The sequence below is a fragment of the Melanaphis sacchari genome, unplaced genomic scaffold (assembly GCF_002803265.2).
Source record: "Melanaphis sacchari strain LSU unplaced genomic scaffold, SCAv2.0 Contig49_pilon_pilon, whole genome shotgun sequence".
Taxonomy (NCBI): Eukaryota; Metazoa; Arthropoda; class Insecta; order Hemiptera; family Aphididae; genus Melanaphis; species Melanaphis sacchari.
The window spans coordinates 498,281-512,824 of NW_020271334.1; the positions used below are offsets into that span (position 1 = coordinate 498,281).

The 14,544-nt window shown below is 23.5% G+C and overlaps 1 protein-coding gene across 3 annotated transcripts in view; it reads right to left on the minus strand.

The window, feature by feature from the left end:
- The window catches only part of LOC112598672 (furin-1-like), a 120,404-nt gene that overhangs the window by 18,821 nt on the left and 87,039 nt on the right, over positions 1-14,544 (minus strand). For all 3 annotated transcript variants that reach the window (XM_025345204.1, XM_025345203.1, XM_025345205.1), the window contains exons 5-15: positions 9,437-9,596; positions 8,872-9,044; positions 4,478-4,608; positions 4,203-4,348; positions 3,945-4,109; positions 3,476-3,593; positions 3,071-3,399; positions 2,110-2,234; positions 1,850-2,028; positions 1,307-1,341; positions 777-946 (exon numbers count right to left, since the gene is read on the minus strand). In XM_025345204.1, coding sequence (XP_025200989.1) covers positions 777-946; positions 1,307-1,341; positions 1,850-2,028; positions 2,110-2,234; positions 3,071-3,399; positions 3,476-3,593; positions 3,945-4,109; positions 4,203-4,348; positions 4,478-4,608; positions 8,872-9,044; positions 9,437-9,596 — 1,731 coding nt within the window. The remainder of the gene's footprint in view (positions 1-776; positions 947-1,306; positions 1,342-1,849; positions 2,029-2,109; positions 2,235-3,070; positions 3,400-3,475; positions 3,594-3,944; positions 4,110-4,202; positions 4,349-4,477; positions 4,609-8,871; positions 9,045-9,436; positions 9,597-14,544) is intronic.

The window sequence follows — 14,544 nt, forward strand, 5'->3', positions numbered from 1 at the left end:
AAAAAAGCTTATTACTATAACCTAAGTATCAAAACAAAAATTATATGGATGTCTACTACTTCAACTACCACAGGGCTATACCTCAAGGGTAACAGCGAAACCCTTGTAAATTAAGATGAATAAAAAAATAACATAATTCAATACAACTAAATTATTATATAAAAGCTTTGTATTATAATCATTACAGAATTATATTTTTATTCTTTTTTTATATACCTTCCAAAAATATATTTATTAACTTAATGTTTATTATTGAACTAAATTATTATTATTCAACGCACACTAATGCATAGTATACCTATTATATTAAAATTCGTTAAAAATATGAATATTGGGATCGGCCAGTCAAAAAATGGTTTATGTGTCGTTTATTTAAAACACACTGTTCTATGAATAATGTAGTTAGTTTAAATAAATTTACTTACGTTTTAAGTTTCACATGTTGTCGGTAAGTTATATTCGCTCAATGTTTTGTTGATAAAACGTATTTATCACACGTTATTATTAATCAAATACAATAACTAATGTTTTTATTCGTATCATACGGACACAGATTTCCCACAGACCCAGTGGTGTTCGGTAAAACGCATTAAAGAAATAACTCGTTTACACCATTAGAGTGAAGCTGCGTTTTCAACTCCGGGCTATTTAGAGAACATGGGCGGGGCTTATCGCGAGGGGAACACAAAATTGTGCCGGCTTTAATATTTGATGTAAATATGGATTGTTTGAAACAATATAGTGACAATATATGCATTTTAAGAGTTTCCACTTACTTGATAGAAATTATGCCATATCAATAATAGCATCACGAGAATAATGATCTCCATTTGTATTCCTGGTTTAGTCACATGGTTTCGTTCAGATATCAAAGAACTGTAAAATATGGTATCGACATTGTCATCATTGGCTCTTCTTTTTTCGTTATTCGAATTCGTGCAGTTACCTAATGTTTCATATAAAAGTCATAAAATTAATGATAGGTACTTTCTTCTTTTTCAAAATTAATCCGCTAAAAGTTAATAATACAGTGATACAAATCTTTGTGAATTGTTTATGTATTATTAAGTACCAATAAGTTATTCATATAGTTTTATACAAATAATATTAAAAGGAAATATTGGTTTCTTTAAAAATTATAATTTTTTCGAAGTAAATATTTATGTTGTTATTTATTAATAGTCATTAAAATACACACTTAACTAAAAAAAAAAAAGGCAAAATAATATTATTTTAATAATTAATAAATCATAAAAATATATTCATCACGTATTTTTTTTATATATGATATAATATTATTACTTACAATAAAGGATATCCGTTTTATTAAATTGATTACATCTGTAATAGTATACAATTAATAGTCATTAATATAAATTACACTTATAAAATTAATGTTCATTGATAGGTATACCTATTACAATTTGTTATTGTTTTAATAGATTAAATATATTTTTTTATAATATGGCCATTCTGCATTAAATAAAATTAAAATTTAAGTACATATACTTATATATATGTATGTATACTGTTTTTATTAAAACCCAATTTAATTTTAAACTAAAACATAATGATTGCAGATAAGTAACCACAAAAATATACATTTATATTATGCATACCTAATTTTAAATCCAGTTTGCAGTTCATATAAGCACCGAATGCGTTAAATTATTTTTTAATAATATTGAATGTAAATATTTCAATAATTTTTAACTTCGAATAACAGTAAAGTTATAGAAATGAAATAAATATTTTAATCAAAAAATACAATTTCTTTTAGCATGATCAACAATACAACATTAAAAATTTTAAAGAAATTATTCAACAGACATAGTAATAGTGTACTTACAGTGAATCGTTGTAAGTATGTATACAGTGTTGACAATATTTTGTACTATTTATACACGGATGTCTAATGAATGGTATTATCGTGCTTATTGATTCATTGTTATACAAACTACTATTGATTGTAGTGATTTCATTTTTAATATTCACAGAGTTGCCTTGATACTTGATTTTTTTTAATACCTTCGAGGAAAATTAAATTAAAAACAAAAATGTTATTAAACGGTTGCATACCCCAATAACAAAAACTCTGCATCTCTATACCTCTTTTTCGTTTTGTTTTAATTTCGTTTTTGTCTGGATCTGATTCAAGAATTTCTTTTTGGGAATTAATCTTACCGGCGGCTCAGATGTACCATAAAATATCAACTGCCACTTTTTCAATAACCCTACACAAATTATTAACAGTATGACAGATGTATATATTATTTTTATATTTATTATTATTATTTTTTTAATACATTTATATATCAATAGTAATCAATCATAAAAATAATTAATCTTAAACTCAAAAATATACATTTATAGTAAATCCAATTTAAATAAATTTGAAAAACTTTCATTTAATCATTTTTTGTAGAAAAATTACTATATCATCTGTAAAATAAGGTTTTATGATAGGTGTATCCGCTATTTACTCAAATGTATTGAATAACATAAATACGGATAAAATAATATGGAAACTTTAAATTTAGTTTGGTAATTACTTTTATTTTATACGAGCAACGGAAGTTATAAATACAAAATAAAAATAGAAAATAGAAAATGAAAAAAAAGTCTGTGAAAATATAATACCAACAATTAACAAATAATAATACAATAATGAAAAAAAAGTTATATTATATGATGTATTAGGTATGTAATAAATTGTCATTTTAATTTAAAAAAACGCCAAAAAAGTAAGAAGTTACGGAGAGTCTAACACCTCATTTATTTTAGTAATTTTCATAAATATGATATGTAAAAAGTTTAACACAACTTATTTTATAACAATAATTATAGGAATAATTTAAACATGTTAATAACACTCATTTTTTTTTTTTTTTTTTGTAAAAATACTTTAAAAGAAGCAAACTAAACAATATTATTTAAAATAAAAATTGTTTTAAAAATTTAAAAATATTTTTAAATGAAAAACGAATATTAGTTACATTAAAAAAAAAAAAACCTATATTTTCATTTGATAATTTTTTTTTTTTTTTATATTTAAAATGTATTATATTACCTGGACTTTTAGCAGTTGAATTAGCCATTCGTCTAATTATTTTTATTTCCCAGCGACCAGCTATTTTCTCACCCCAATAATGTACACTCAGAAATGGCCAATCGTCAAATGTACTGCTTGTTATGTCCAATGGTCTTTCAAATAATAACACCGATTCTGTGCCCATTGGTGAAATCAATAAGATTCTCAAATCACCTCTAGGAAAAAACTTAAGTGATATTCGACATTGAACGTGTTCAACGTAGTTAACAGTATTAGCAGAATTATTTTGACATCCATCCACTTCCATAAACATAGACAACACACTACCTGGGGCGGGATCAATCCATCTAAATTTAGAAAGTTAAAATGATTAAATGCTAACACGAAAGAAAAATAATGATGTATAGTATTTGTGTATAGTACCTTTGTTTATTATCTTCTCTTGCTCTACAAATTTTCTGTGGTGGAACATTAGTCCATTGTTCTGCCATTGTAACTAAGGCACCCCCATCCATGAGTCCATAACCAAATTTATGACTCACTAAATAAAATATTTTTATTTAAGTTAATATACCAGGTAGGTAGATAATCATATTACAAATTAACATTGTTTCTATAGTTGATGTAAACTAAACTTAATTATGTAGAACTTCAAGTGTTATTATGAATAATGAAATGTTAAACTGTTGTGGCTGAACAACTCATTGTACTTTTCCTAGGTAGTTCATAATACTAATTAACCTACTAAATGTAGTGGGTTAATTAAAATAATTATTATGAGTACATATTTTTTTTCATTTTTTTATTTTTTATTTTTTTTTTTAAATAAAAAATTAAAAAAAAAAGTATTATTGTTTACTTGTAAAAGTCAAATAATATATATATTTTATACCTTTACGATTAACTCCATTCGTTGTCCAACCAGATTCATTTTGTAATGGTTTTGTATTTGAAGTCATAACGACTAAATACTGCATATCTCTCCAGGTAAGATTACTATTCGCTTCTAAGGCTAAAGCACAAAGGCCAGCTGCAATAGGAGCCGAAGCAGAAGTTCCTAACATTTGAAAGTTTATTTAATTATTGTAATCAACAGTAGGCATTCGTATACTGTAAATATTTATTTATTATTTAGTTTTTAATTAAATACCACTATGTTCGGATGTGCATATGGTTTCTGGTTTCATTTTTGTGTCCATGTCAACTGTTGTCACTCCGTGATCACTTCCTGGCGTTCCAGAGCTGTAAGTAGCGGCTAATGTTGATGAACATTCTTCCAAATACCACGGTTTGTTCCTGTAAATTTATAAATTGATAATTTTAAGTATTGGTTCATAGAATGTCAACGATTCTAAACGTAATACAGTTTTTGAAACATTATATCAAACAAATAAGCTAAATTAATTTATACGTATTAAAGCATACCCGGTTTGAGTAACACTCGAAATGGATAGTGTATATATACTGTTTGTATATCCATCACAGTTACAAGAATCAGTATGATGGCCACCATTGCCTGATGCCCACACATATATTGAACCTTTGCCTTTTCTTCCCTGTTGACATACAAATGATCATATAAATTAATACGAATTTATACAATTATGTTTGATTTAGAATATTTATAATATAAATAACTTAAAATATAGATACTTATAAATTATAAGCTGTTGGTATAATTATTTTATTTTATTTATTCATGTCCCTAATAATACATTCTGAAATGTATAGCTATCCTTATGTTTCTTGAAATACAAGTATAATTATAGAGTTAACATTTAAATTTAATAGTAGTATAAAATATGCGTGTAATTTACCAAACATGTTTATCTCTTTGTTTTTAAATACAATAATTAAAAAAAAAAAAAATTATTTTCGAAATTCTTAATGTTTTAAATATTTTTTTTAGCTCAAATTAAAACGATTCTAAAAATTGTTGGTATTATTTTAAAAATATCTTATGGAGATATAAAGTGTTGTTATTCGAGTGAGAACTCCAATTTTCTACTATATACTTATTGGATATTTATTATACATCGCCCATATAAATTAAAGTTAAATATTGTTATAGAGCTTTTTTTGAAATTATGATCTATTCATAACCAAAAAATAAGTTTTCATCATCAGCTAAGTACATAATAATTATAAATAATAGTTTTTTATTTTTATGATTTTGTTAATTTCAATGAAACATTATTGGAATACAAGTATCTGCTATACCTTATACTAATATTTTAAATTATTTGACAACATGATATTTTTATCAAGCTTGATTCATTACTAGTTATAAAATAATGTTTAGTATGTGTTTGTATTTTAATCTGAGAAAGAAATGTATTAATTTAGTTTTCAATTTAAATAAATAATATGTGTAAACTAATGTGATAACTGATAATCAACCAATTACTAAATTAAACATAAATTAAATTATTATTTACACTTAATTTTTTTTTCTGAACTTTGGATTTAAATATTACGATTCACTATACTAACATAAATTAATTTTACAAAATATATAGTATATTTAACTTTTCATATAAATAGTTAACATATTTTTATATTTATATTTAAAAAAAAAAAAATTATTTCAGGAATTTAAAGAAACAACCTCTTCGATGTCAAGATTTATAACCTAACTTCAGAAAAATGAAAATAAAATATTATTATTTTTATTATTATTATTATTATTATTATTATAATTTATACAATTTTGGAATATATCCAAGTTTTGGCAAATGTATTTTATATTTGAAATACCTTATTGTATCTATCCCGATTCTAAAAAATACACTTCCCAATAATTTTTTACTATGTAAAATATCAATAATCTACAGAAAAAAAACATCATTTAATTCAAATATAAAAATTAATGTGTATTCATACTGATTTAAACTCACTCAAAATAATAAAAAGCTCTACCTTGATTCATTTTTTAAATATATATAGGTTCAATAATCAATGCTTTACAACTTGAATTCACAAATAACCATTTAAGTCCATTATTTAAAGAATTATCTTATCGAGATCTAAAAGGTTCTAAATCAACACAATATCAAAATTCGCTATTTTACTTATATAATTAGAAATATTTTATTCGTAATTATAGTGTTAAATTAGTTGCTTCTGTCTTCTATATGCATAATAAAATAAATAAGTTACAGAAAAAAAAAAAAAAAAACTATATTATATTTATTGTGTTAACCGTACAATTACACAACTAAGTAACTATAATAAAAAATTATATATACTATTTGTATCTAATCGTATTTGGATATTAATTATAATTACTATTATGTTTTCACTATCCTTTTATACTTAATTATTTAAAATGTTTAGATAAAACATTGGACATTTCTACTACGAAAACATATATAGTTCACAATTCATGTACACATTCATACGTCTAGACTAATGGACTTTATTCATTAACAGCACACAAGCACGCATATTAAAAATAAAAAACATTATAAAGTAAAATTAAAAACGCGAAACAAAAAGCAACAAAAATTAAAGTACAAAATTAAACAATCAGGTCACAGACTTGACATTCATTCATGTATATAAAACAAAAAACTCCTGTGAATAGGCAGTTATGAAATGAACGGATGCTTGTATAAATTTTGACAAATGCACACATTTTACCTGACAGGCGAAATGGCCAATAAAAACTCATAAAACAGGGCAAATAAATGTTTGTTGCAGGCTATTTAAAAACCCTTAATGGCAACTTTTGCTGAGGTTCTTTCTACCGTTTTTTTTTTCGTATTCCATCTCATTTTTCCCCTCTCTCTTATATCTCGGTGTAGTTCGTTCACCTTATTGCCTCATACTATCTTTCTATTTGGCTAGATAATATCCAAACTAACCCCATTCAACCGTAATGCTAAATAATATCCGTTTATGTTTTTAAATGGTAAAAAAACCGTCCATAATAGTTCAAATCACCTTGGGTTAGAGTACGAGTATACGACCAAACTTGTCATTCGCTATTCACCATAATGAAATAATGTTACCTCCCAAAAAAAAAAAAAAAATACAAATTTTTGAATTGTATATATATATATATAACCAATGTTATTTTTCAAAATAAATAACTAAATTATCAAATAACTATCGCAATACTATAACAATATATCAGTATAAAAATATAATCTAATTTCAAATTGTTCAATGTTTTAAATGTTTTTCAATAAGTAATAAACAATAAACATAATACAATTCTCTATAGTTAAATTGAATTAATAATTATTTTATTTATTTTTTTGCCAGTTATAAATAAATTAATGATAAATTAATATTATAATAATAGGTTTTGATAGAAAATAAGTACCATAAGAAATATATTTCATAAATTAATATACATTATGCAAGTATCATAATATTAAGGTATAATACTAAATTGTATTTACAATAAATTTAAAACTCATATAATTTCATTCTAACAACGTATTTAATATTTGTATGAATAATTTTCTTATACATTTCAAATTAAATGTATAAACACAGCTAAATTATCTAATATTTATATTCCGAGTGGAGCGATGAATGTATTGATTTCAAAATTATAAGAATATTTTTTTCTCTGTATGTATATCATCGCTTTTTATAGTAGTAAATCACTTCATTATTTAACATTATAGGTAAGTTTATCTTTGTAGAAAAGAGATTTATTTATTTATTTTATTTTATTTTATTTTTTTATTTTTTTTTTTTGATAACATAGTCAAAAGCAAAAAGTACTAAGTTATATTTAAGATAACTATAAAAAAAATAAAAAAAAATGAAGAACTAGGGAACTTTTACACACAATCAGTACTCAAGAAAATTGATTTTTTTTTTTTTTTTTTTTTTTTAACTAAAAAATAAATAGTTGAATTTTTAAAAGTAAAATGATCACAAAATATTTTTTTTCTTCATTTGTTTTTTGTGGGTATTTAAAAATGATCTATGCAATTCATCACACACTAATAAAATAATTTCCAATTAGAATCCCTTTATGCATCATTGAATTCAAATTTATGACATTAATTCCATATTTTTAATGCATTGACTTGAAAAAATAATTTAAAAAAATATGTTTGAGTTTTGCAATAAGTTATACATTTTGAATATTTTACCCAGTTCTAATTTAGAATGTATAGGCATATTATATTGCATATACACAACGCCGTATAACATAATATGTTAAAAATCAATTAAACCATGTGTTGATTATCTTACTTAATTTGTTTCAATAAATTAAAATTAAACATAGAGACTAGAAAATTTTCAGGATTATGTTTATTATTTTTTGTTATGCACGACAATGCTTCAAAAATATTTTGTTAAATTTATTTTGAACTAACCTATTTACATAATTTAGATTACACGACACCTATGATGTGGTATTTACTAGGTGGTACTAGATGAATAACTATAATAATAAGTAATGATTTATTATATTATATTAATAATAAATGATAAATTATATGCCATATTTTTGACTTTCATAGTTCCGTATTTATAATGAAAAATTAAATTTCTAATAGCAATATAAATAAATTATAACATTTCGTTTTACATAGATTATACTATAGCTCTACTTAGAATCGATTTTTGTGAGTATTTATTGTGTGTTAAATTAAAATTTATAACGATATCCATTACAGTGAAGATTTACATTTAAAATATTCTATATAGTAGAGCTACTTACTAACTTTTTTATTATTTTAAATTTTAAGTTACTTGTAAAAAATAATCAACATTTTTGTGAATATTTCTGTAATTGAAACCAATCAAAATTAATTTGATTACATTAGCAATGTAACGATGACACTTACCGATGTAACGCCATTAACGAACGCTCTTTTAGCCAATGGTCCAGGTCCATCAACTGTTTCCCCGTCGTCCTCTGGTCCCCAGGAAGCACTGTATATATCTATATAGTTTGTGTTCAGGCTTAATGCTTTTGCTTCAACCACGTCGTTAACAACTCCGTCTAACATCCGGACACCTTTTGATAAACATACCAAAAGCATAATCAATTACTTATGGAAAATTATTTTTTTTAAAGAATATTTTACAATTTATTCCAAACAATGAATAGTGTAGTATATAATTTATTATAAATTATCTCCAATAACTTCCTCTATGGCATTGATTACATTTTGGGTTATATATAAAAACAAATATCATATATAACACTTAGAATCATATCGAAATTTAAATAATACAATATTAAATTTAAAGGAATGTGTTCAATGTATAGTTTATACTAACCAACTATTGTACATAGTATTTATATAACATATCATACTATATGTTTCTCATAAATTATTTAATATCCAATGTCATTTCAATGAATTATTTTGTATGCTACTAACGTTTACATAGTTTATTACAAACCTCCAATTTTTGCATTATATGCAATTCCAACGCCACAGAATTGGTTAAACGCTACGGCTGCAATTTCTCCAGCACACCTAGTACCATGTTTGTTGTCACCGTCATCTCTTGGACTTGGGTCGTCGTCATCGTCGTTTATATCCCAACTGGCTGCTTTGTCCTAAGAAATTACATAAATTATCTAAGTCATTGTCGGTAAAACATTACATTATTTATTTGAGGTATTAAGAGTGGTTAAGGAATGTTACATCAATAATTCATGCAATATTTTTAACTCGAGGCGTATGAGTGTACTCGAATTTCAAATAAATGAAGGAGAGAAGACGAGCACTGGAAACAAAGACCAAGATTTGATAATATACAGTTTGGAGTAATGAAACGCAGAGAAGTTAAATAGCAGGGTAATACAAACAAGGGCGCAAAAGGTCAATCTAAATGGACCCGAAGGCGACAAAGAGTGTAAACAAAATGATATACACAATACAGTGAACACTTGACAGTGGCAGAGGCAATGGCATTATTAAATGGCTAGCGGCTGTGTAACGCCTTAAAAAAAAAAACCTATGAGACTGTCGCCTGGGAGAAGTTAAAAAATACATGTGAAATGTTAAGGAATGAAAATTGATTTCAACAATGATGTATATAGGTGCCTGGAGACTTCCACCAATCAATATTAAATTGAAAAATATTTCATATTAAACATTGATTAATAAACAAGGAGTACGTTTGTATGTATATGTAATAATAAATCAATTAATAATAAATTAAAAATAAAACTATTGTTTTACAACCACGATACGCATTGATTTTACATTTTTTTTTTTTTTTTATTGTTATTTATAATGTTTATAAAAACATGGCGAATTTAGTGCAGACGATTAGTATTGGTATTATTTATATAAGTATTGATTAGTATATTTATATATATATATATATCAAACTATTTCTATTTTATTGAAATATCATTGCATATAAAGGCGAATTTATCATTTTTAGATTATTAATTTTTAATTATATTAAATAATAATGGATGATAAGTAAACATTATATAATTAGAAGAATATAAACAGACGTAATTCAATCAGGGTTTTATTAACATAAATATAAATTTAAAATGTAACGCTGTGAATTGTTTTGCTTATTTATTTATTTTTAATTATTCATTTCTTTATTTATTATTTTTTTTTTTTTTTTTTGTTAAAATATCAATTATAATGTATCACATAATTTATACTGAAAAAATTACAATAAATTGTTATCAATCAAATTTAAGAACTATAATTGTGTAAAAGTACGATCTCACAACATATAATTAATATTTACATCTATATTATTGTTAGAAGTTTAAACATTGTAATAAATATTTTTAAAATTATATTATGTAATAATTTAAAATAAAAAAATATATATCAATATACCTATAAGATGCATAAATTGTATAGTTTCAACGAAGCTTAATGCAAGTGATTTAATGTGAAGGTTTATTAGCATGTGTATATTGTGTATACTGTGTATAATATGTAAAGCTGCATTATTAATTAGTCATATATATATTATTGCTTTATACTGGAGTTCTATCTGTGACCCGGTGTGTTTAAGTCAATGGTATTATACGTATGTATTGTATGTCAATGTTCTACAAAAAACAAATTCAATGTATTTCACTTGGTTTAGAAATTCAAATAACAAAAAAATGAAAATGTTTATCCTTTTAAAAATATATTTTATACAATTGAGTGTTGAGTAACTGAAGTAAAAAATGTTCTTAAGAACGTGGAGTTGTTTAAAATTAAATTATCAAATTAAAAATTAAGCGTACAAAATAAATTTAATATTGTTGTTATAAATTATCAGTAAAAACAGCAATATTTAACTTATGAATTACTTATGCCTAAAAATTAATTGTTGGTATAATAAATATCAATTACAATTATTAGTTTCTTTAAGTTTATAACATTTAACTAAAGATAATATGATTCTCGATTTAAGGTTAGATTTTGTTAGTTCACAGTTAATTATTAATAATTGTACAATATTAACCATTATAATAGCGTATTAGTATGCTATAAACTATTAAACTCTACCGTCTCTACCTTATAACCCACGTCTCGTTAAATTTATATATTAGCAATGCATACTTATTTGTTGATCTAACGTAATATTAATATACATAACACTATATTTATAACAGCTTGTGGTTTTAATGAGTGCATATTTTCAAACAGAAAACATTTTAAATGTGAAGTTCATCAAACAAATATTTCATTGTTGCTTAAGTATTACAATATAATGATGATAAATAACATAATATTATGATATACGATAATATGATAAAATTAAAAAAATATATATTAGCTAATAAGTAATAAAATACTACTTAGAAACTTGGGTATTTCATGTTATTGTGTTAGTAAATATAGGAAAATTTCTAAAATAATAATTTTATCATTAATTCTTTAAAATTAAAGCACATTTTTAATTTATCAAAATATTAATATATTCATAAACGCACCTTTTATTAAACGTTTGTACTACAAATAATACGATAATACACTGAAATTTAAAAATCAACTTAGACGCCTACACTTTTAAAATCAATTTGTACCTATCTACTGTTTTTTTTCTTAAATTTCTATTCAAATTCAATAAACTCACATCATATATATATATATATAAGAAAATAATGAGCCACTTAAAATGAGTTATAGTACAAAATATATAGATCTTTCGGGGCCATCGAAAGTGATGTTAAAAGGGAAGGGCATGTTGAAAAGCGATAGACTATGGGTGCGACTTGTGAGATCTGAAGTATTATTCAACGTTAGCAATTATCTCACTTCAACAACTTGTTTTGTTTGGGTGTATGTATATCAAGCGTTGTTTCTATCTCTACTCAGTTTTAGTCCTTTTACCAAGATAAATACTTACCACAAGTTGTTTTAATAACAACATTCCAAGTAAATGCTATATTATAATCATATTAATGATAATGTTTTTTTTGTGTAAAACCTTAAACAAATGTTTAATTTTATCTTAAAACTGCTAACTTATAAACCATTTTAAAATTGACTATTTAATGTAAAAAATATTGTTATAAATATCTAAATATACATGAAATACTTAACAATTCATAGATTATAATATTTATGTATATTAATTAAAATATCTAGTCTTTTTAGAACTATGGTAAATAGAAGTTATCATTCAAACATACATTAACACAATTTTAGTATGATAAAATAAGGAACTATATTATTATAATATCAAATCACTTAAAATTCTATAAGCATAAAAATGTATTATTAATTATACAAAATTAATCTTAAGCATTGATTTTAAAATTATCATTAGTTGATAAATTAACATTTTGCTTAGTTAATGTACTTTTTAGGATTTAAAATAAGCATATGACTTATACCAGTGGATAATATATACGGATTATGTACCTACTCTATACAATATATTTATATACATTATAATTGTATTTAATTGTATTTTATGTAATATATAAATAATGATATTATAATATTACATACAGTCATTTACACAATTTATACAATTATCCGTTATTGCATATAATACTTCAATAATAGAGCGTTCTTTAAGAACAGCATTAGAAAAATAAGCTCAATATATTTTTTTAATATTTTCTATAAACTTTAAGATTACTATAAACATTTTTTTTTCAGTTTATATATATCTTTTTAAAAATTTCATAAAGCAAATTAAATATTAACATAATATAATTTAAAATTTAAAAATATTAATAAACTCTATATTTAATTGTTTATTAAGCTGTTTAAAATACATACATCGATTTAAGACTCTAAGCAGAGCGATGACTTTTTTTCATTATTTACCTTTTTGAGCAGTAAATGTAGTTACTTTGGGAGTGATTTAAGGAAAAAATTGGATTTAATATATACTTAAGGAAGTCAAATATTAAAAAAAAAATTCAGTTATCAATTTGATAATTAAGAAAAGAAAAACGAAAAAAAAAAAACAAAAAACGAGAATATTTTCAATTCATAATAAATATTGCTTGATAAAAATGATTTTTTTTATTTCATTATAATATATATATAAATAACCCGAAGAAATATGAGATTTTATTTTCATCGAGTATTTTTGAAATAATTTTCTAAATATGATATTATTGACCGTAAATACACAAAAAAAATGTTATAAGAGTGTGAAGTTAGAATTTCGTCAAAATCGTAGAAATTATCAAATTACCTTGTAGTTAAAAATGCATAACGTTTGTAAAGATTTTAAATGTAATACAGAATTCTATATTAGTTTCGAAATCTATATTAAAAAAATGTTTATCTATTCTTCCTAAAAACAATTCTCATTAATGACATTAATTTTTGAAGTTAAAATGTATACGACATTTCATAATTACATTTAAAATAATTGAAGATGCATTAAATATTAATTTAAAATATACAATTTAACTAATAATATTTATATGCATATTATTTTCACAATTTCTATATTTCAATGTATTATTTTTGTACACAAGCAATGGCTGAGAATAAAATATATTAAATCGATATTGCTAATCCGATCATATTTACAGTAAATAAAACTCAAATTAAATCCAAATATTTTACTATGGTACATATATATATGAAGTAAGATAAATAAGGTTTCTGTTATATTTGGTAATATTGACTTCAAATATGACTCTGAATTGAATTTATATCAATATACCATAGGTATTTAATATTTTTGATACATAATATCAATAAATGAATGAACATAATTAAATCATCTGTGAAACATAATGGAATAATAGTTTAAAATTTGAAATACGATGAACAAAGTTTATTTATTTAGTTCCTTGTTTGTTGATTGACCCCAAAGAAATAGTATGGTCGTGTAATTTGGAGAAAGGGATAAATAGTAACAAATAAACTCAATTTTCCCTAGAGACCTAGTAAGGAAGTTATATTATGTTCCTTTGGTAATGAAGGGAAATGTTAGGTTGATTATAAGTTAGTATTAAGGGGTTATCATTGATTAAGAGTAGAAAAACGAGCCATAGGGCTCAGCAAATCGGATTAAACATTATTCATCCAGTTATCCCTGAATTTATTTACTTA